Below are 23,811 nucleotides of genomic sequence, written 5' to 3' on the forward strand. Positions count from 1 at the left end.
AGTTGTATAGTCTACAAGGTGAACCCACCAAATAACAATGGCCTACAAGCAAAGCATCTAATAGCCAACTAGCATTTCTATTGATTAAAATCACACTACCTTCATATACTAATGCAAGAGGATCTATCCTTCCTAAGCCTGAAAAGACTTATTTCTGTTTAACTTATTTAGCCAAACCAAGGTCTATGCCTACCTGAGATTAATAGTCCTTGACTTGCCATCTGATTTGATGTATGGTAGATCAAATTTTTCCTAGTTACTTATTCATTTAATCCAGAGACTTGTCGAAATCCTACAACAAAAGACAACTCCTATTGTTTTTCTATTGTAGGCTACTTGCCAGAGACCATTAAAAATCCCCTGAACAATCTACTGTACCTTACTAGGCTGTAGATTCCTTTAATAATAATAAACAATATAGCAAGTGCTAGGGAAAAGGAAGTCAGATAGTTGCATTGTCTAACATGTGAACCCATCAAATAACAATAGCCTATAAGCAAAGCTTTTAATAGCCTATTAGCATTTTCATTGATTAAAAATCACACAACCTTCATAAACTGTTGCGAGAGTGTCTATCCTTCCTAAGCCTGAAAAGATTTACACTTCTATCTAACTTATTGATTCAATCCAAGGTCTAGGCCTACCTGAGATTACCATTCCTTGACTTGCCAGCTGATTTGAGAAACTCTCCCATGCATTGATTTTGAGATGCCTATCCTTATAATTGTCATTTTTTGGATTATACAAATAGGGCCTAGAGCTAATAAAATCAATTATCAAATGTTCAACTGAAGACATTTTCAAAGCTTTTCTGAAATAAAAGTCTCACTTATAAGTAATCACTTATAAGTTGAAAAAAGTTCAACTTTGAAAAAAGCCTAAGTTAAGTGAACTAAGTGAAAGTGTAAAGTAAATTAAACGGGTTTTTCGTGCCAATGTGAACGGGACGAAAAACCAATGTGCATCCGGCATTAACCCTAGACACTAATAGACAAAGATCTTTACTTCAAGCATGAGTATCAACACTACTATGTTCCATTGTATATTGTAACGATCCTGCTAGTCTTTTGTTTTTACAATAACATATTCTATTAGGTTTGCTGTCTTTCCATCACCATTTCACCTAATGGGCTATTTTATGACAAAATCTTGCATTGATTATAACTAGGTTGTTAAACAAAGAAAATTGCAAAAGTTCGAAGACATTACTGTCTTCTTATCCTAGACCAAGTTTACCTAGGCTAGGATACCATCTATCCGTATTTCTACCAGCCTGGGCTTTGAAATGTCCAAGAAAAAACACCATATTTCGACCCGATACCCTGTCTATTCGCTCCAGTATCCGAATGTAAAATTCTGATTATCTCCTTCAGTTGATTTGGATTCTATTATTAAGACTTTTCAAGCCTAAACAAGACTTAGCAGCTTCCTTATTCGTCGTGAGCCCTAATCCCTGTACGTGAACTTCTTTCTTCCTGCCTGAGTAAACAAATTCTTTATCATCTAATTTCATCTTTAACATCTACTTCCTACCCCTACGTTGTGATTTTTTGAGATTTCTATTAATTTTTATTAATTCTGTTAATTGATCAGTCAAAATATCGATACGATAGTGCTTTTTTAAAGTCGAAGCATTCCAAGTTCTAATTTTCATGTTATTTAAATAATTGAAATTATTTTGGCATCAAGAAAAGCAATGATCCCGGATACATATGCAGGACGGGATTTTTTGATGGATGTTTTTTTTAATTATATATTTTAGAAACATTACATTGATGATATAATTTGACTTTGGAACTATAGGGAAAATGAATTTTTCTTATCTGACAAGGGTACTGTGTTTTATTTCGGACTTGGTTAGTCAAATCATTTTTCATCTCTAACAAATGATTTTTTTTTATCTCCTTAACACATGTAATAGGAATTTAACAAAATAACAAACCTGGGCACAGTTCCAAGGATTCGTCCCATCATTCTGCACAGTTTACAAAGCGATCACATAGCGAATCTTCTTGTAAGCAATTTCCATACAGACAGTAAAACATTCCACATTTGGAATGGAAGTCATGGTTAAGAATGTCAAGTAGGTTATCAATGGCAGTTCACTAGCCTAATATAAAATATATCTAAAAAAAGGAGAGTAATCATGGTTTCAAGCCAAAAATAGGTCTAGGTATCTCGGCTGTCCTCTGCCAAAACCTAGTAACTGCATTTCGGATGATTTTTCAGGAAATGCAAAAACTGATTTTTTTACTTCCTGAAGCAATGAGAAGAGAAGAAAAGATGGGAAATTACCTAAGATATTTAGAAAAATTAGCGATTCAATCAGATATATTTTTTAATCCAGTACATTTTTTAAACCTGGGAAATTGCAGATACTAGGTTCTGGCGGAGCTTTTCGACTCCGATTGCCAACGTATCCCACTGCCGAAACCTAGTATCTACACAATATGGAGTTTTAAAAAAAGCGATCATTCATATATGAGAGCAGTTGCATTACAAAAGTAGCAAAACTATCTATTTTCTCTTCGTTCGTCACAGAACTGTTCTTCCTCTTCGTAGGGATCATCCTCGTCGTCAATGAGATCCATGGCTTCAGATCCAAACGTCTGAGATCCAAAACGTCTGCCGGTTCTTAGGCATCATGGGGCACAACTTTTTGACAATCGCATCCTTCTTCTCTTTAAGTATCCCTCTCGGAACTCTGTTAACCTCTGGCAAACGTTTGATGTCAAACTTTGGTTGCAGAAAGTCGCACGACTCCATATCTTTGTCAAAGTCTGTACGATAGTAGAGTGAGCGGAACCCTTTTTGTAACTTGGCTTCGAAAATGCTTAATAACTTTGGCAGCACACATTTTTTGCTCATTGCTCGCTTGCGTGTAACCCACTGCCTAAATTCACATAGTTCCAAAGCTGTGAGTTCTTTTCTTGACGTTGACACGCACTCCACAAAATCTGGAAAATCGTACACTTTCCCCTTTTCCGCATCTTAGTTTCAATGTTGCCATGGACCCAATCAACGGAGTTGTGAGTATGACCTTTAGTGAAGCATGTCAGTTTTACAGTTTGATGTCCGTTTGAACTGTTTACAATCTGGACAAGTGAGGTGTACAAAATCCAGTTTTTATTCTGTGTCTATCCAAAATACGAAATCCTTAATGTCACGCTCTGAAGTTGACGAAATAACAGCATAAAAAGCGTCAACAATGTTCTCGGCTGCCCTGCCTCTCAGGGCTTCGTGCCATAAAACGCAGTAAGAATGACCTTTTCCTACTGATGCTGTGTCAAACTGGTTCACACGGGCAAAGGTCTCATTAAATACAACGAGCCGACTAAGAAAAATAGCCTCTTTGTTTCCAGGTATATCAGGAAGTAGAATAACCTTCTGTAAATCTACGGCAAACAGACTTCCTAGAATCGCTGCTGCAGCTGGCTGCGTCTGATTGATAGACATGTGTAGCTTTCCTAGCATGTTCAATGTGTTTCTCCCAATCTTTTTTCTTTGATGCTTCGTGATCGTCAGAATCCATTTCTTCTATGTCATTTCCAACACTTTCAGCCATACTGTACTTTTCACACTCAGGATGCTGGCCTTTTCAATGATATGTTCATTATCTTTATCTGGCGTGTGTATGTCTCAAGAGAGACCTTCAAAGTTGGATATTTCTCACAAAAATCTTGATGCATGATATTGAGGGTCAAAGAAGATGGCAAATATTTGATGTTTGGTGCATTTTTACGACGGTAATGGGGCGTAGAAGGACCGAAACTATTGATATGGTTCTTAATCTTCTCGAGGTTCTCAGAAGTCACCTTGTTATGAGATGCTTTCTTTCCTCTATTATCCATAACATGCTGGTTGACAAGACCATGGTTTATCTTTTTACAGAGTTCAGTCAACTGAGAATCAGTTCTGAATCCAAAGGTATTCATTAACATCTTCTTGCAAACCTCTAGCTTTACCACAACATTATGTTCCATTTTTGGTAGGTAATAATGCCTTGATTCATTTTGTTTGAACATCTTTCCTTTTTCGTTGTCAGCATGGACAGTTCGCCTTTTTATAGGCTCTAGTCTAATACACCCACCTAAGAATTTACTTCTGGAGGTATAGCCTTCTGCCCAGTAACTTTCCAGAACTTGTTTTCTAGCTTCAACGTCAAACTCTTTGCAGTGCTTCTTGCAGCTGCAGGATGTATCACAGTACTCCTAAATAAATGGGTGTTTCCGCTTATTATTTTCTTTTTTGCTCTCTTCGCTTCTGTTCCTCTTCCTTTTAGTGTTACTTTCACTGCAACCGTTTTGGTCAAAAAAGGGATTTTCGTTGTGCTCTTGCTCTTGACCTTCATCAATTCTAACCGCTCTTTCTGAATCAATGTCTGGTACTGGTTCTGCAACATCCAAAACCAAGGGTTGTAGTCGATGAAAGACTGTTTCTGTTACATTGCTGATTAGAGATTTGGTTTCTAAATTTGCAGCTGACAAGTCACTGCCGGAGGGCTCTTGCTCTTGACCTTCATCGGTTCTACCCGCTCTTTCTGAATAAATTTCTGGTTCTGGATCTGTAACATCCAAAACCAAGGGTTGTAGTCGCTGCTGGAGGGCAAATTGGGTCTGAAAAAAAATATTTGAGAATATTTTGTTTCAGAAAGAAGTTCCTATAGAAATTAAATAGAAATATCACTTAATAGATTATGTTTTGCATTTGATTGTTATTTGGATGCAAAATAACGTTATAGTGCATGTAGTACCATTCACTCCAGTCAGTGCCGGAAAAGAAGTGCCCTGCGTTTATAGTACCAGTTTATGGTAAGTGTCAGTAGTATAAATATAAAAAACTAGCCTACACAATGATTAAGGTAAGTAATGAGTAAAAACAGTATCATTGGCTGCCGAGTTTCGAACCAGGTTTTAACCTCATGTCCTGCACTCCTGAACTTTGACTGGATCTTTTCTGAATCAGTAACTGGAAGCACACAGTACAGAAGAGTCTCATTAAATAAATCAAAACAACAAACTAGAGATCTCTTTACCCTTTCTTGGCATTATGGTTTAACCCCATTCAGTCTGAGTCAAAATTATATTGTTAAACTTACCCTAATTTCTTTTCTTTTGCTATCTCCTGTGCAAGTCTTGCAACGGTTTCCCCTCTGCTGGTTCCAGTTCTCTTCATCTTTCAAAACATAAACTTAAGCTGTTTTCTAAAGCGGGGCTCAGACGACGTTCGTAAAGTTCATAAAGTGGTTCACAAAGTTTGTTTCCGTAAAGTTTTCACCGCTCACACGAGCCTTGTACTTTACGTGAGTTTGAAGCAGGAAACTATTCAAATTTCAGAAGCATTTGAAGAAGTAAGGAGTTCAGGGTGTAAGTATAGTTTAATGAGCCATAAGGGCTTATTATGTTACTTATTTTTTATTCCTTCAGGATTCAGAATATCCAGATTCCCTGGTTTTTCCTATTTTCTTGTGAAGTTGACAGTGGTGCCAAAAATCGTAGCAAGAATTCAGTCTTATAGCACACTTGATATTTAGGGCAAAACGTTGAAACTAAATTCCAAACCACTGATGTCTACTACACTTAAAGATACTCAAGAGAGACTTCCTACCATTCCTCTTAGTCAGCTCCTAGTCTTTTCAAGGTGATGTCAATCCATTATTGCAACCTCTAATTTGCTGCTGACAAAACAGGCTTATCATCTGAGTCCCAGCAATGTCAGATCATAGAAATTGGGAGGATTCACTTAAATAGTTATCTGGTTTATTGTCCTTTGTAGGGATGTGTCATCAGGCAAAAGTGTGTCCCAGGAAGGTATTTTGAGGTACCTACCTCCACTCCTAGATGGTTTCCAAATTTGCCTACATGATAGGTCTATATCTATTGAAATTTTGACAAAACAACATTTTACCTTAGTTTTTGGTTATAAGTTTCTTTTTCTCTGTCTTTAGTTCTGAAAAACCAATTCCTATTGATTGTGTAGAAATTAAAGCCATAACGCTTGCTGATCATCATAATTGTTTTTTAAATTCCTTTTGTTTAAAGTATTTTAGAGAGATTTTAAGCCTAACATGGGCATATTACTGTCACAAATGGTTTTGCTCAAAAAGCAGGTTGAAAACAAATATAATATATAATTTTTCTTTTTTTTTTTTATTATTTAAATAATATAATATCACAAAATTAAGCAGTCATTATGCTGGTTGTATGTTAAGTAAATACAATCCCTGATGGAGTTTTGTTGATACTTGTTTTTAAATTGATTTGTTTAAATAAAATGTATATTGTTTATGGGACAGTAGTGAACATTGCAGCAACAATGACTTGAGTTGTTTTTGTTCAATATTTTCTTTTTTAAAATAATTGTTGTTCTATGGTCACATTTGCATTCCATGCTAAGTGGCTGGCACTCTAGATTGGGAATCTTTTGTCCAAGAGGCACAGGTTTAATTCCTGGCATTATCAGTTTATTTGGTATAGGACAGTGATGTGACTCTGTAACCTCAGACAGAATTGGGCCTACTTTAAAAGGTAACTTAGAGAAATCAGGGGACAGTATACAAGGAGGGCATGCAAAAGCATGGTATGGCTGGCTCCTAGCTTCCTATTGAACTTCATGGCTAAAGGACCACCAGGTCCTTTACTGGCCTACTGGCTTGCCATATAAACTTTCTTTTAAACCCATGTATACAAATGAAGAAATGCCAGTAAGGTCCTTCCTTTTCAATGAATTGTATAGACATGTATAGACAAGAATGTGGGTCATCATAGATGGCTAAAGTTAATCTTCACTGTTTTGTTTTAATTGTCATGGCTCTGAGGCTTTAGTGTAATAAAACCTACTTATGTCCATCCATTTTCTTTAAACAGACAGGAGTATGTTTCCTAGCTTCAATAAATTTATATGCAATTTTGAGACCAGGGGTTACAAAGTAGGTCAAAACTTACAAATGCTGTAACATAAACTGTGGTATAACTAATTAATTTGTAAGAAATGTATATCAATATAAAGATTAAGAAAAACAAATCATGTAGAAGACAAACAAATAAATAAAAGTATTCCTTTACAACCATTTAATGAAGTGTCACAAATGTAGGTCAAACTTAAGATTGAAATGAACAAAGCTTCCAGTGACCTTCCACTTAGTCTACATAGCCAGGGGAAAATCATGGAGCTGTATACTAATAATTGGAAGTGTCTCACTTCCCTGGCTAGTTTAGGACTTTTAATTGATTAGTCTACTGAATTTTTCCAATCCTGTGCAATTGAAATATTTTTCATTTTTCAGCAGAGGATTAAGACAATCTATCACAATGAAAAATACCCAGAGCATCTTGAATGGAATGACTAAGAAAGACAAACGAAAACCACAATATGCAATCTTACAATTAAGCTTCTAGCCACACTAATGACTTAGGCTACCCAGTTCTGAAATAACTGCTGAAGGTGTATTTGTCTATACAATTAGAAACTGGCCCAAAGCCCCAACCTCTTCCTTGTCAGAAATTCACATATTCAAGCAATACAATATATTTAATGTTACAAATTTTGTCATTATCATAATTATCATTACCTTAATTTTATTATTAATTACCTAATTTTATCTTGATTTTTAGTTTTCAGTTTCTTTTTCTCTGGCCTTAGTTCTAAAAAGGCAATTCCTGTAGTAGAATTCTGTTGCAATTTCTTGAGTAGAATTTTAAGCCATAACACTAGGTTTTCTAAATTTAGGAATACTCTTTTCTGCCAGTTTCTGAAAAGGCAATTCCTGTTAATTGATCAGAACTTTAAGCCATAACACTGGGTTATCTAAATTTGGGAATACTTTTTTATGCCACCTCCTTATACATTAAATATATGGCTGACATTATTTAAAAACAGAATGATTAGCCCAATGCCTATATTAGATAGTCTATTTTTGTTGAGATTGTTGTTTAAACTAGATTTTTAAGTTAATCTGGTTTATTGTCCTTTTGCTTTTTTCAAATAAAACCATAGAAGCAAGCTGATCATATTTCTGGAATATCTTGGGCTTTACATATTAAGCCAAACCTAGCTTATCTTTTTTTCATTTCCAGGTCAAGATGGAAGAGGAGCTGTTGCTACTTTTAAACCTGCAGTTGCTGCAGCTGCTTCTTTTGAAAAAGAGAAAGAAAATCAGAGAAAGAAAAAGAAGTGTATGGGTTAGACCAATTTTTGATGTTTCAGGGAGGATAGGTCAGGGGCCATCTCATAACCTCATGAAAGAGCTAATCATCTCAAATGATGTGATTATGTTTGCCAATTATGTCAGAATGACTCCAGAAAGTTGGAATTGCCTTCTTGGTAAGGTGTTCAATAAGTTGGAGAAGAGTACAACAAATATGAGAATACCCATATCTCCGGCTGAACGATTGTGTGTTACAATTCGTTACTTAGCAGATGGGAAAATCCAAAAGTCTTTGATGTATGAGCACCGCCATTGGCACAGCACAATTGTTGGGATTACCACAGAAACTATGACTGCCATTATTGATGCACTGAAAAATGATTATTTACCAAACTTGTCAACTGAGAACATGAAGGAAGTTGCTAACTAATTTTACTCCCACTGGAACTTACCAAACTGCTGTGGTGCAATTGATGGCAAACATATTCAAGTGGTTGCTCCTTATAAATCTGGGAGCACTTACTACAATTACAAGAATTTCTTCAGCATTGTCCTAATGGCAGTTTGTGATGCTGATTACAAATTTACTTTTGTAGACATTGGTGCACCTGATAGTAGAAGTGATGGGGGAGTTTTTTCTGATATTCAGTTTGCCAGAGACCTTGACAGTGGTGCTTTTCGCCTACCACCTGATGCCTTTCTGCCAGGATCAACAACACTGTTTCCTAACTTTATTGTGGGGGATGAAGCTTTTCCCTTAAAAAGGTACATCATGAGGCCTTACCCTGGACAATATTTGGACCATCAAAAACGGGTATTTAATTACAGATTATCGCGAGCCCGAAGAATAATTGAAAACTGCTTTGGCATCCTTGCCGCGAAGTGGCGGATCTTTTTTACACCAATTCACACTTCACTTGAAAAAGTGAACCTGATAGTGATGTCATGTGTTTGCTTGCATAATTTCCTGAGAGTTAGGGATGGAGTGACAGTGACCACTGCAAGGTATATTAATGTTGGAGATGCGGATCAAGGTGATGAGGACAATGGCCAGTGGAGAAATGTCCCAGCCCCAGCTGATACATGGGACAGAATAAACAGGGTTGGGGCAAATAACTATGCTATTGAGGTGAAAAAACTTCGTGATACCCTATGCATTTACCTCAATGTTATTGGAAAAGTACCTTGGCAGAATGATATTGTAAATAGACAGTAACTGTTCAAGCCTTGTGTAGAATTATGTTGCTGCCTTATGATTTTACATAGTTATATTATTATTGTACATATTATGATTGTTATATAGTTATAATGAAAATGTCATAGTTTGCTGCCCAATTTGATTTCTAAATCGTAGGTAATGTAGTAGAAGTGATTATACTGCAGTCACTGTGCATAACTGTGCATAAAACAATATACTGAAGTGAAATTTGGCCGGTATGTACTTACAAGTTTAGATTCCTTGCTGTGAAACAGAATTTTTTTTTTTTAACTTTCTTCCCTTTACTTACATTTCGAGATCCCAAAAAGTGGATGGTGTTGCCATCACAACCAACATAGTAGCAGCTTCCAATAACTATTATCATGTATCAAATTTGTTCACAGTCAAATAGTATACATATCACAATCTTGTTGGAAGTACTGGCAAAATTTAGCCTATTTGCCATGGTTATAATATGGAAATGTGAATTTACTACAAGCTGTACACTACCATGAGAAATTAAATCTGATTTGAATTACAAACTACCATTCACAACAGAATAGTTACAAGTATTATTGAGCAAACATTATACAAATAAAATCTTGAATAAATGGTAACTGTTTTTAGCAGTAATCATGAAAATTGAAACTCTTCACAACGTTTTCTTGTACTGAAACCCTATTTACTGCCATCTCTGTATACTTAGCAAGCACTTCGAACATTTCAGCCTGAGCCTTGACTCTTAAGTCAGTCGGCAGTTTCTTCAAGTCTTCAGCCAAGGCCATGGAGACCCATGTCTGTTGCCCAATGACATCCACTAAGTCTCCAATTTTGTGTGACATGGAAGAAATTTGTGCATCCAGGTCTGTTTGGTCACAAGACTTCCTCCTCTTTTTATGGCCACTTGAAAAAGGAAAAAAAATGAACAAAAAAACATGAATGTTTGAACAACAAAAAGAAACCAAAGAGCAATTCCAGGACAATGTGAATGTAGGAACTAGTGTAAGAGGCAATGAGTTTGAGCTGCAACAGCTATGAAAAAATGACAGATTAGGTCACAGGGTCAGGCTAGGGCTAAGTCAAGAAAGGTATGCTTATTAGCTATGAATAGACTAAGATTAATGCATAATGACATCTTAAGAACCATGGGTCACTCAACTGATAAGTGAATTTCTTTTTCTTCATACAGTAGGCCAATTTACATTTATAACCAAGCTGATGGTTGAGATTTTTGCATTCTCATATAAATGCATTCTATCAATTTGTTCTTTAACAATACAAAACAAGCCCCAATAGTGATTAAATCCATTGATATAATTTTAGTCTTATGCCTAAATAAGATTGAAATTACCTCTCAGACTTTGGACCTACTTGGGATGCTTCCTCTGCATCAGTTCCTTTTGAAGGCACAAAAGAGACTGAAACAATACCAAATAAAATGTGGCATTGGTAGAAAAACGACGTTGTAAAACCTTTCTCAACGAATTGTGAAATTGCAATTGTGGAAGTCCATGGACCTAAGGTGTTAAAACACAGAGAACATAGCTCTGTGACATGATTTGTTGATTATTTCACAAGGGGCTCTAGCTATGGGGTTGCTAATGTCTCTACACTTGGTGTGCAGTGCATTCTGGATTGTTTTGATTGTAGCCTATTTGCTTGAGACTACTTCTCAACCCATTTCCACTCTGATTGGACACATTGTGCAGTGGCTTCTTATGATTTATTTTGCTTGCTTAATATAGGCTACTACTGAATGTACCCCTGCCCCTCTGCCTGTGTTTGCTTTACTTTCTTGGCTTTGCTGTGTTACCTGTTTATTTTAACCTAGGCTATTGGGATATTTGTTTTCTATCCTCAACATTGATGGTGGTCTTATCAATAATCTACCTATTCTTGAGAATAAGCTTCAGAATCATTATATATTGTGTTTAAAAGAACATTTCATGGCTAACCACAGCATTGGTGTACTAGACATTAGTCCCAACTTTAAAAAATTTTCAGTTCCAGCTAAGTATATCTACTTATGTAGCATCACACCTTAATTCAAGAATTTTATTTCCGAGTAATACTTTTCTTTAACTGTAGAAGTGCAAAGAGCATAGCAATAAATGTGTAGCCTATTTACCTACAAATTACAAAGATGAAGATTTGGAGAGAATTTTTCACAAAAGAAGAAGCTTATTTTAAAAAATAAATATATTTCTAACAGAAAGCAACTGACATCAATGAAATCAGACAAAAAAACTCATGGAGAATAAATAATGTCAGCCTTATATTTAACCAATAAGGAGGTAGCACAAAAGAGTATTCCTAAATTTAGAAAAGCCAGTGTTATGGCCTTAAGTTCTACTGAATTAACAGGAATTGCCTTTTCAGAACTAAGGCCAGAGAAAAAGAAACTAATAATAAAAAATGAAGGTAAAATGTTGTTTTGTCAAAATTTTTAACTGTAGAAATGCACAAGAGCATAGTAATAAATGTGTAGCCTATTTACAAAAGAGTATTCCTAAATTTAGAAAAGCCAGTGTTACGGCCTTAAGTTCTACTGAATTAACAGGAATTGCCTTTTCAGAACTAAGGCCAGAGAAAAAGAAACTAATAATAAAAAATTAAGGTAAAATGTTGTTTTGTCAAAATTTTTAACTGTAGAAGGGCACAAGAGCATAGTAATAAATGTGTAGCATGTTTTACCTACAAATGACAAAGATGAAGATTTGGAGAGATTTTGTATTTTGACAATTAGTTAGTAACCTTAGCTCATGTCTCTGGTGGTGTTTTAAATTGCAGTTAGTCTTCAGCTTCTAGGATATCTGTGCTTTTTTACTATATGGAAAATTTTGTTCTCAAACAATACAAAACAAGCCACAATATTGATTAAATCCAGTGATATCACTTTAGTCATATGGCTAAATAAGATGAAAATTACCTCACAAAATTTGGACTTGCTTGGGATGCTTCATCTGTATCAATTTTTTTGGAAGAGTTCTGTGATGCTTCTTCAGCTTCTGGGGACAGGCTGACTGTTGCTATGTTGCTACTTCCACTAGATGCCTGTACATAATTAGTTATGCCAGCTCTTGGCTTGCGGAATTTAAGTTGGTCTGAGCAAAATGCATCAATAGCAAAGAAATGTGGCCAGGCAATAGGTTTTATTTCCCCACCTTTGGCTCCTGAAGGCTTTTTAAGGCTCCGCTTGTGGCGGCAATAGGTTTCCCTCAGCTTTTGCCACTGCTCTTCACATGAGTGAGCTAAAAGACAACTAAATATTAGCAAGGTCATGGTGGTTCTGTGCTGAAGATAGAAGCTTTTAGAATAAATAAAATAAACCTGAATATGAAACTAGGAAATATAGAACTCCTGTCTGTTTACAGGAAATGGATAAACATATGTAGGTTTTATTACACTAAAGCCATAGGGACATAGCAATTAAAACAAAACAATGAAGATTAACTTATAAAAATGACATTATATAAACATAAAAGTCACAAAGAAAACAAATCACAAATTTTACTTTCATGCTCAGCTGCCAACCTGAGCAATTGCCCTAACTTTTTAAACCTTGTAAAACATTCACCCCCATTACATTCACCAGCCATCTCATGACCCTCTCATGCACTTCTCATGAAGTGCCATAGGAAGCTATGGGCCAGCCATTCTATACTTTTGCATGCCCTTCCTGCTTACTGTCCCCAGATTTCTTCTTCCAGACCTTCCTGGGACATACAGACAATCAGCAATATTAATACAACATGTAAAAAGAACAACAGTCCATATTTTTTCACAAAAGAAGAAGCTTGATTTCAAAAATAAATATATTCTTAACAGAAAGCAACTGACATCAATGAAATCACACAAAAATACTCATGGAGAATAAATAATGTCAGCCTTATATTTAACCAATAAGGAGGTAGCACAAAATAGTATTCCTAAATTTAGAAAAGCCAGTGCTATGGCCTTAAGTTCTACTGAATTAACAGGAATTACCTTTTCAGAACTAAGGCCAGAGAAAAAGAAACTAATAATAAAAAATTAAGGTAAAATGTTGTTTTGTCACAATTTCAATAGATATAGACTTATCATGTAGGCAAATTTCAAGCCATCTAAAGGGAGAAGCAGTGGATGTGGGTAGTTCAAAATACATTCCTGGGGCATACTTTAGCCTGTAGTCACATCCCTGAAAGTCTCATTTTCCAATTTTGAAAAAAATTAAAAAAAAACATTGATATGGCTCAAAATTCTACTCAAATAGCAGGAATTGCATTTTCAGAACTAAAAGCAGAAAAAAAGCAACAAGTAAATGGAAATTTAGGAAAATGATGTTTTGTCAAAATTTCAGTAGTTAATAGACATGTCATGTAGGCATATTTCAGGGCCCTCTAGAGGGAGAAGGAGTGGAGGTGGGTACTTTAAAATATCTTCCCAAGACATACTTTAGCCTATAGACCCATCCCCGAAAGATTCATCTTTTTAACCTAAACCTAACAGGTCCATTAACTAAAATTTTACCAAAACTAAGCCTGTTAAGGCCAGCATATGGTGTGCCAAATGTTAGAAACATAATGCAAAAAATATGCACTGGGTATGCCAAATGTTAAAAATAATCTATTTCTATATCAAGTGTGTGTCTGTGGTAGACTTGTCTACCATTCAGAAAAGGGGTATGTGCAAATAATTAATAGTGAGGTAGCCTTGTATGCCAAGTAGGCTACTAGACAAGCCAAAATAAAACACTTGGAATATGGTACCTAAAATCATATGGCTTTGTACTGGTTCCCAGTGAGGTCCACAAGTTTTTCTGGGTTATCACTCATTTAACAGGTCACCACTCCAGGGACTGAAAGCCCGTTCTTGAAATCTGGGTGATCTTTTTGTGGAGTGTTGGCCCAGTCAGAGCCATCACTCTTCAGACTGATCACTCAGATTCAAGAGTGGATCATCAGTCTATAGAGAGGTCAGCCAGATTTCAAGAATAGGTCATAACTCTATCAAAAGATCATTCAGATTTCAAGAATAGGCCATCAGTCCCTGGAGTGACGACCTCTCAAATGAGTGGTCACCCATAAAGACCTCTGGACCCCTCTGCTGGTTTCCCCTGCTTTGAAGGAATGAGTGAGCAATAGTTGCTTCTTTTGCAGATAGTATAGCATCTGATATATGGTCTAAAGTGCAACCACACAACAAAAGTAGTGTTCAACCCACCTGTAAACTCACCACCAAACTGAGGGCACATAACAGTCATAGCATAACTAATTTCTTTGAATATATTTTCTATGCATATTCTATCTTTGTGTTTTCCTTGAGAAGCCTGGAATAAGACAGGCTTCTCTCGGACTAGAGAAATGAAAATGTCTTCAGCTTCAATATTCCACATTTCTCAATATGTTTAAAAGTTTTGCTCTGAAACTCTTTCCCTATTGGTCAACTTTACGAAAAAAGTTAACTAAAGTTTAACTTTCATATTTGGTGTCGTAAAGTTGTAAAGAAGTTTAACGAAGCAACTTCATGAAGCTTACCAACCACTTTATGAACTTTACGAACGTCGTCTGAGCCCCGCTTAATCATTATTGATGATGCTGTTTTTCTTGTCAATATTGATGATGCTGATTCATGTGGCGATGCTCACGACATCTCGAACGGTAGTTACTGGGTTTCTAAAGTCAGATGCCTCTAGCAGGTATTAAGTTTCAACCGTCAAATGGTATATAAACGTAGATACTAGGTTTTGAGCTTACTATTAAGTGCGGACTAGGTTTTGGCAGTTGGATTCTTGGGAAAATGTCTTTCGTGCCTGTAGATACTAGGCTTGTCCGAATAAAGTATAACAGATGGAAAAATTCTGATCACGCCATTCGAATTGCCGTGCTCGAATTACTGACCGTCAATACTCAAAAACGATTTTTTGTAGTTACTTGGTTCTCTATTTACACTAGAGTGGGGGGCTATATTTATTATACTGAGAAAGAACGAATATTCCCTATTAATAATATTCCTTGGATGGTCCTCACTTTTATCGCAGGACATTTTACAAATAGCGGGTAAAACACAAAAGACGAGTTAACTAGAAGTAAGGAAGCGGAAACAGGGAGGTTCCAATTTGTAATAGCTCACTTGGAATGATGTTTGTATTAAGGATGTCAATAAGCCAGAATTATCGTGAACGTTAGAGCTGTCATCATTCAAAAATTGTCACCACAAAAAAACCATTTTGCCCACATCGCTCTTTATTTATTCAGCGTTAAAGCAGATGCACATTGGCATCACTTAACTTAGTTAAGTAGTCTAAGTTAAGTGATTTTACTTAGGTCTCTTCACATTGAAATCTTGCCGTTCACATTGAAAAATGAAAAATGACTAATAGGACTAGGCAAAAATTTTGAATTGTTGGATCATGGAATTGAGGATGGATAACACTTATATGGTCAATGATAATGAAAGTAGCTCTGATGAAGATTTGCTGCTAATTCTTCACTTAAGGCAGCAAAAGAAGAAAATTAAAGGGTATTTCAAAGTTATAGATGCTGTTTTAACGGAATAACCCACTAATGATTTGGTCTAACTGAATTTCATATAGGGCCTATGGCCTCGTGAAGGCAATATATATATATATATATATATATATATATATATATATATATATATATATATATATATATCTTGAAAAGAGAAATCACCAATGCAACAGCAAAAACACATAAAAAAAGAGACAGAAGGAGAAAAGGAAGACTGTTTTCCTAAATTAGTGATTAATATAGACCAGCACTTGAATGAGGCCTTAACCCTACTCATCCATTCAATCACATAGGTCAAACAGCATAGCCAAACACAATCAACCATAAAGAATAATCCATGGACAGGCAATCATGTCGTCAATAAGTATAAGTTGTCATTTACCAAACAATAGAAAAAATAATAAAGACAAATAATTCAGAGGCAACAACCCAACACAAGGGCTAATTTACCATATTACCAAAAACATGGTAAAATTTTAGTTTAGTGACTTCTTGCTATCTTGGAAAGGGGCTAGGTATCCCAGGGAGGTATTTTAAAGTACCTTCTTCCAATCCCTCTCACTCAAGAGGACCCTGAAATTTGCCTACATAGCAGGTCTATACCTATCAAAATTTTTAGAAAACAACATTTTACCTTAATTTTCAGTTACCAGTTGCTTTTTCTCTGCCATTAGTTCTGAAAATGAAACTGTTATTTGAGTAAAATTCTGAGCCATATCAATGGTTTTTTCAAAATTTTGGAAATGTATTTGCATATCTTTAAAACCTTATAAATTGGGATTGAACAAAGTTGTCAAGCTGAAAATAATTTTGTTGTACTTCATTCAAGCAGAAGATCTATTTTGCAAGGTTTCACTTTTATAGCACATATTTTTAAAGGTCATCAAAGGTCAGGACCCTTTTGAGGGAGAGTGAGTGGAGGTAGGCACTTCAAAATACCTTCCCAGGACATACTTTAGTCTGTAGACCAATCCCTGAAAGTTTCATTTTCCTAACTCAACCTCTTTCCGAGATAGCAAGAAGTCACTAAACTAGAATTTTACCATATATATATACATATATATATATATATATATATATATATATATATATATATATATATATATATATATATATATATATATATATATATATATATATATATATATATATATATATATATATATATATATATATATATATATATATAGCCTAGGCTATATATGTATATAGTCTGTATCCTAGGGAATGGAAACATGAACAAAATCCCAGGTAGAAATAGGGTGTTTAATTGGGATGCTTCAATGCCCAGGTTGGTAGAAATAGTGAGGGAAAGTAGGATTGAATTATACTTTTTGTATTAATGTTCGAAATATGGTCTGTCAGTCAGGTATCCAGGTAAATTCTAACATTGGCATATATTTTGAAGAACTTAACAATTTTTGTACACATGGTTTGTGAAAATGATTGGTAAAATGCATTGGCACAAAATTTTAATCACAGTTTCCATTTTCTATTTATGCAGTTCTAATTGTTCTAAGCCTTAACATTACTCTTTACTTTCCTTTAATTTTCAGTTATTACCAAAATAGTTTTAAGCATTGGCTTCTTTGACACGTACTAATTGAATTCAAATTTTTATGTTTGTGTTACAGCTGAATTGACCAGTCAAACAGTCTTTTGCTTAAACTATAATATGAAAGGAATATTACTTTAATTTGTTTATAATTTATATATTTACTTTTTAGGAAGAAAAGACTATGGGTACATCCAATTCTACAAGAAAGGGAGAGGACTGTGAAAGGCCATCTGACACTGCTTAATGACTTACTTATGAGAGACGATGAAGAGAAATTTTAAAATTTTGTAAGATTAACAAAGGCAGAGTATGTTGAATTGCTTAGTTTAGTGAGGCCTTTTATAACAAAAAAAAACACCAATTTTAGAAAGGCAATCTCTCCAGAACTGAAGCTTGCTTTGACACTAAGATATCTGGGTACTGGTTTGTCAATGGCAGCTCTCCATTATGAATTTCGTGTTGGTCACTCAACAGTTTCACAGATATTATCAGATACAATGATGGCAATATATGAAGTTTTAAGTCCAATGTATCTGCAAGAGCCTCAATCAGATACATTGAAAAGTGTCAGTGAAACTTTTAGGGCAAAAGGTTTTTTGCCAAATTGCATTGGTGCCTTAGATGGTAAACATGTGCGAATTCAGTGCCCATACAAGTCTGGGTCTCAATTTTACAATTATAAAAGTTATTTTAGCCTTATACTTTTAGCTGCATGTGATGCTAATTACAAGCTTATTTATGTAGATGTTGGAGCTTTTGGAAGTGAGAGTGATGGGGGTGTATTTGCCAGGTCAGATCTTGGGAAAGGCATAGACACTGGGAAAATAAAGCTTCCTGATTCACTTCCATTGCCTGGAACAACAGAAAATTTTCCATTTTTTTTGTTGTTGCTGATGAAGCCTTTCCATTGTGTAGTTATATAATGAGACCTTTTCCTGGAAATAGACTCTCAGAAGCACAAAAAATTTTCAATTACCGATTATCCACAGCTCGGCGCCTAATTGAAAATACGTTTGGTATACTTGTGCAGAGGTTCAGAATTTTCCGAACTGAAATACTAGCACAGCCTGAAAAAGTAAAAGCAATAATCATTGCTTCTGTATGTTTACACACTTTCATTATTTCAACTAGAGGAGCCCCAACTGATATTCAAGAGCTATCAATAGGAAGTGGGATTTCTCAGCTTGGCAGAGTTGGGAGCAACAATTCTTCCAGAACAAATCAAGATCTTAGAAATAGACTAATGGATTATTTCTTATCTGTAGAGGGTGCTGTTCCTTGGCAGCGAGAAAAAGCATTGAGAGGCATATTGTGACTTGATTTATAAATAAATATGCATGTAAACATATCATACACTATTTGTATATATAGATATCCTGAATATATATATAGAGAGAGAAAGCATTTAATATGAAATGACTAAAGATCAAAATATAATAACAAAAAAAATCAAATATTGGCTTAAAGTGAAAAAGATAAAACATATTTCAACGTTTTTTGGTATGTTCTAGTATAGCATTCATGATTTCATGCGACACTGCAGTTTCTCCTCAGCTGGTATATCCTTCATGAATGATACAAGTGACATTAGAAAATGCTGGTCTTCATCCATAGTTATAACTTTATTTTTATCCCTTTTTTGTTTTTCACTCAGGTATGAGAGAATTGCTTCATCAGTTGCAGATGAAGTACTTCCCTCTGTTTTGGTTCGGTTTCTTTTTTGAACGTTTTTATAAGTTTCGAAGTGCTCATCTGGAGCAGTTGAAGTGGATGCCTGTGGAGATTCCGTTTCGATTAGCAATTCTTCTGAATTGGCTTCTTCTTGGGACACACAGCGAAATTCTGGAAAATAGAATACATTAATGTTTGATGGATGAAGGTTTGTACTATAGTTTATGATTCTGTTCTGCAAAAACGAGGGACAAGTTACTGAACAGAAGAGCTCTATTTTATTTTATTTTTTTTAGATTATATAGTTAACATACAAATAGTTTTGATGCCAGTTCTTTTATATAAGGGAAGAGCATATACTTATACCATGCTAAGAAAGTAATTCAAATTGGGACTGAAGATCGATTTAACACAAACTCAACAAAAATAGCAGCAATGTTTTTAAAACAGAAGATAAAACTGTTAAGACAAAAGTAACAACTCCTAAAAACAAGAAACTAAGACAATAAGAGCTGAGAGCTCATATGGCACGTGAGAGGAGGTTGGAAGAGCCAAGAGATTCTTCCCACCAGGTTTCATCCCAACCTCTCCACTCTAAGCATTTTCCAAGATTTCAGGTTTCCCCCTACAACTCCCCCAATACCACCGGATCCGGTCGAGATTTAAAATAAAAGTTCTGAGACACTATATCCTGCTAAATATAAAATTTCATTAAGATCCAATCACCCGTTTGTAAGTTAAGAATACCTCATTTTTTCTAATTTTCCAAACTAACTGTCTTCCCACTCCTCGCCAGATGGTCGAATCAGGGAAGAGACTATTTCAATTTAATCTTGTCTGGTCCCTGATACGCCTGCCAAATTTTATTGTCCTAGTTTATCTGGAAGTGCCCAAACTAGCAAAACCAAGACTGACAAACTGACAGAAATTGCAATCACTGTATGTCATTTGGTGAATACTAAGTGCCATAAAAATCTTGGGGCCAAAGCCCCCCTTGAGTTAATTAATAATAATCATATTTCTCATAAATACTGGACATAAATTTAACATTTATGTTTATGTCAATAATTGCAAATCTCATTTTCTTTTGGACCAAAAGTAATTGTACACTTTCTGATAATTGTATAGTTGAAAGTTTTTGGGGCTAGGGACTCCTCCCATTCCAGGTCAATTTACATTGAAAATGTGTCCCAAATACTAATTAGAAATTCAATACGTTTAAACACTTCATTATTTTCGATCTTGAACTTAGAATAATGCTACCAGTATTTCCAATATTAGTATTGGAATACTATTGTTTCCATAATATATCAAGTTTTAAATTTTTGTTGTATAAATAATAAGGACCAACCTGAAGGACTATGAGTAATATCGAAATCAATTTCTTCAGAGTAATCTTCTGTTATTTGCTGTTCGATTACATTGATGACAGGCAATGACGATACACAGTTACCTAAAACAAATTATTCTTAGAAACAAGGCTGGAAATTAATATGAAGGGTTTTCTTGAAGTAAAAAATTACCATGATATATTCACATAACATCACATTATTATTTTTAATTTAATTTTTGACAATCCAGGTTAAACTTCATAGATACAAACTCTTTTGATAATCGAGTTTTACATTAATTGATATGTTATTTTTCAATGTCAACATTAGTTTTGTGTTCAGATTGCATAAGTCTTAAGCCTTTAAACAACAATTATAGTGCCAATCAACCAATTCTTATAACACAGATATTCAAATTAAAATGAAGCAATACCTTTTATAATTGTTACTTAGCATATACAAACACATATTATTTAGGACATACAAACTGTAAACTAATCTGTGATTGCTGCCATTTGATTCCTTGTTAATAAATATATATAATATATATAAATATATATAAATTATGTGTGTGTGTGTGTCTGTATTGATTATTTTTCTGTTTATATGTACAATTCCATACCAATGGTTTTTCTGCTCCTATCAATGATAACATCTCTTAAAAAATCCATTCTTTGAATAAACTCCTGGTTTGCTGCCTTTGTCTTCAAAGCTGCAGAACCACTTGGCAGTTTTGAAATTTTCTTCAGTCGGACATATCGCTCTCTCAGACTGACCCATTTTTTTTGAAGCTCAGTAACTGCAAAAAAGAAGTAAGTGAAGTTTTGATAAATTTTATGGAAATTATTTTAGTTGAAGGAGATTTTTCATTTTTAGCTTTTTCATATCTTTTTCTTTTTTTAACTTTGTCATGTCACTTCTAAAATTGATGATTACACAGTCCCAAACAAGAAAGGGGGTCCATTCCTTTTCAATGCAAGCCCAACAAGTTTTAAATTTGGCTCCCTCTCCCCACCCTCCAAATAAAAGAAGCAAATTTAAGTATTCTTGCTTGAACTACAGTCCTTTAACAATAGTTTCTAAATTTTTAACAAAATCATGAAGCATTACAAAACATTTTTTTGCCATTTTTTATCTTAAATTCAGTAAAGCATCAATATCACCATTATATTATGAAAAAACTGCATCTTTTATATCTACCACTACATCTTTGCATTTCCCCATGGATTTCAAAAATTAAAAATTTCTGGCAGTTTTCTTTGAAAGACTTTTTATGTCCTTTTACTTTTTATGAAAGAATTTTACCTAATACAATTAAGGGAAAAGAAAAGAATAGTAAGTGATACTGACTGAAATGTCAAAACTTTTGCCTCCAACAAATGAAAAAATCAAAACTACCAATTAAAGTTGCAATTTGATAATACACCGATCATTGGTACCTAAAAAAATTTATCATTAAGTAAAAATAAGCTAGTTTAAACTAGTCTATTAAAACGGAAGGAGGTGTGTAACAGGTCAAATTTTTCCTAGTTTATATTCATTCAATCCTGAAACTTGTCAAAACCCTACAAAAAAATGTGGCTCCTATTGTTTTCTATTTGGGCTACATGCCAGTAACCATTAAATATCTTTTGGAATCTAACTAAAGATTTCCCTTAATAATAATAACAATAATGATAAAAAAAATATATTGCAAGGGCAAAGGAAGTCAGACAGTTGTATAGTCTACAAGGTGAACCCACCAAATAACAATGACCTACAAGCAAAGCATCTAATAGCCAACTAGCATTTCTATTGATTAAAATCACACTACCTTCATATACTAATGCAAGAGGATCTATCCTTCCTAAGCCTGAAAAGACTTATTTCTGTTTAACTTATTTAGCCAAACCAAGGTCTATGCCTACCTGAGATTAATAGTCCTTGACTTGCCATCTGATTTGATGTATGGTAGATCAAATTTTTCCTAGTTTATATTCATTCAATCCTGAAACTTGTCAAAACCCTATAAAAAAATGTGGCTCCTATTGTTTTCTATTTGGGCTACATGCCAGTAACCATTAAATATCTTTTGGAATCTAACTAAAGATTTCCCTTAATAATAATAACAATAATGATAAAAAAATATATTGCAAGCGCAAAGGAAGCCAGACAGTTGTATAGTCTACAAGGTGAACCCACCAAATAACAATGGCCTACAAGCAAAGCATCTAATAGCCAACTAGCATTTCTATTGATTAAAATCACACTACCTTCATATACTAATGCAAGAGGATCTATCCTTCCTAAGCCTGAAAAGACTTATTTCTGTTTAACTTATTTAGCCAAACCAAGGTCTATGCCTACCTGAGATTAATAGTCCTTGACTTGCCATCTGATTTGATGTATGGTAGATCAAATTTTTCCTAGTTACTTATTCATTTAATCCAGAGACTTGTCGAAATCCTACAACAAAAGACAACTCCTATTGTTTTTCTATTGTAGGCTACCTGCCAGGGACCATTAAAAATCCCCTGAACAATCTACTGTACCTTACTAGGCTGTAGATTCCTTTAATAATAATAAACAATATAGCAAGTGCTAGGGAAAAGGAAGTCAGAGAGTTGCATTGTCTAACATTTGAACCCATCAAATAACAATAGCCTATAAGCAAAGCTTTTAATAGCCTATTAGCATTTTCATTGATTAAAAATCACACAACCTTCATAAACTGTTGCGAGAGTGTCTATCCTTCCTAAGCCTGAAAAGATTTACACTTCTATCTAACTTATTTATTCAATCCAAGGTCTAGGCCTACCTGAGATTACCATTCCTTGACTTGCCAGCTGATTTGAGAAACTCTCCCATGCATTGATTTTGAGATGCCTATCCTTATAATTGTCATTTTTTGGATTATACAAATAGGGCCTAGAGCTAATAAAATCAATTATCTAATGTTCAACTGAAGACATTTTCAAAGCTTTTCTGAAATAAAAGTCTCACTTATAAGTAATCACTTATAAGTTGAAAAAAGTTCAACTTTGAAAAAAGCCTAAGTTAAGTGAACTAAGTGAAAGTGTAAAGTAAATTAAACGGGTTTTTCGTGCCAATGTGGACGGGACGAAAAACCAATGTGCATCCGGCATTATTGCTATGATAATATGAAGAATAAGCATAATCGCTCAATCAATTAAATATAGATTCTCTATCAATGGGTTGTGAGCCCATTAGCTTAACTTACTCTTCAATACTGCCAAGGCAAGAAGACCCCCCCCCCCACTAACCCCCAAAAAGGCTTCGATATTAATTGTTCTGAGTGAAGGAGTTCTTCTAGATCGTCTTCGTTGAAGAGCCGCCATAATTATAATTTTAGCCACTTTTTGGGTCAACTTTAGGGGAAATATGAGTTTGGGCAT

General features: G+C 34.7%; 4 protein-coding genes across 4 annotated transcripts; 2 read left to right on the forward strand and 2 right to left on the reverse strand.

Annotated features, from left to right (window-relative positions):
- Window positions 1–9,967: 9,967 nt before the first annotated feature.
- On the reverse strand, window positions 9,968–14,718 carry LOC136036555 (uncharacterized). Its single transcript, XM_065718859.1, has 3 exons — window positions 14,547–14,718; window positions 12,274–12,595; window positions 9,968–10,247 (listed from the first exon to the last, which is right to left on the reverse strand). The coding sequence occupies exons 1-3, from the start codon at window positions 14,716–14,718 to the stop codon at window positions 9,968–9,970; spliced, it is 774 nt and encodes a 257-aa protein (XP_065574931.1).
- Window positions 14,719–17,845: 3,127 nt separating this feature from the next.
- Window positions 17,846–18,337, forward strand: LOC136036556 (uncharacterized). Its single transcript, XM_065718860.1, has one exon. It carries the CDS (start codon window positions 17,846–17,848, stop codon window positions 18,335–18,337), a length of 492 nt encoding a protein of 163 aa, XP_065574932.1.
- Window positions 18,337–18,729, forward strand: LOC136036557 (uncharacterized). The gene has a single exon (XM_065718861.1). It carries the CDS (start codon window positions 18,337–18,339, stop codon window positions 18,727–18,729), a length of 393 nt encoding a protein of 130 aa, XP_065574933.1.
- Window positions 18,730–18,803: 74 nt separating this feature from the next.
- Window positions 18,804–23,521, reverse strand: LOC136036175 (uncharacterized). Its single transcript, XM_065718244.1, has 4 exons — window positions 23,214–23,521; window positions 21,039–21,215; window positions 20,437–20,538; window positions 18,804–19,256 (listed from the first exon to the last, which is right to left on the reverse strand). Exons 1-4 carry the CDS (start codon window positions 23,224–23,226, stop codon window positions 18,934–18,936), a joined length of 615 nt encoding a protein of 204 aa, XP_065574316.1. The 5' UTR covers window positions 23,227–23,521; the 3' UTR covers window positions 18,804–18,933.
- Window positions 23,522–23,811: the final 290 nt, after the last annotated feature.

The sequence above is a fragment of the Artemia franciscana genome, chromosome 15 (assembly GCF_032884065.1).
Source record: "Artemia franciscana chromosome 15, ASM3288406v1, whole genome shotgun sequence".
NCBI lineage: Eukaryota > Metazoa > Arthropoda > Branchiopoda > Anostraca > Artemiidae > Artemia > Artemia franciscana.

What these genes read in the sequence shown, in the direction of transcription:
- LOC136036555 (XM_065718859.1), bottom strand. Translation starts at nt 14,718, where the DNA reads ATGTGGAATATTGAAGCTGAAGACATTTTCATTTCTCTAGTCCGAGAG. An exon ending in GTTTGGTGGTGAGTTTACAG is followed by an intron (nt 12,596 to 14,546) that starts GTGGGTTGAACA and finishes GTTGTCTTTTAG; the next exon opens with CTCACTCATGTGAAGAGCAG. An exon ending in GCAAGTCCAAATTTTGTGAG is followed by an intron (nt 10,248 to 12,273) that starts GTAATTTTCATC and finishes TCCTTTTTCAAG; the next exon opens with TGGCCATAAAAAGAGGAGGA.
- LOC136036556 (XM_065718860.1), top strand. Translation starts at nt 17,846, where the DNA reads ATGGCAGCTCTCCATTATGAATTTCGTGTTGGTCACTCAACAGTTTCA.
- LOC136036557 (XM_065718861.1), top strand. Translation starts at nt 18,337, where the DNA reads ATGAGACCTTTTCCTGGAAATAGACTCTCAGAAGCACAAAAAATTTTC.
- LOC136036175 (XM_065718244.1), bottom strand. An exon ending in TAGGAGCAGAAAAACCATTG is followed by an intron (nt 20,539 to 21,038) that starts GTATGGAATTGT and finishes AATTTGTTTTAG; the next exon opens with GTAACTGTGTATCGTCATTG. An exon ending in TATTACTCATAGTCCTTCAG is followed by an intron (nt 19,257 to 20,436) that starts GTTGGTCCTTAT and finishes TCTATTTTCCAG; the next exon opens with AATTTCGCTGTGTGTCCCAA.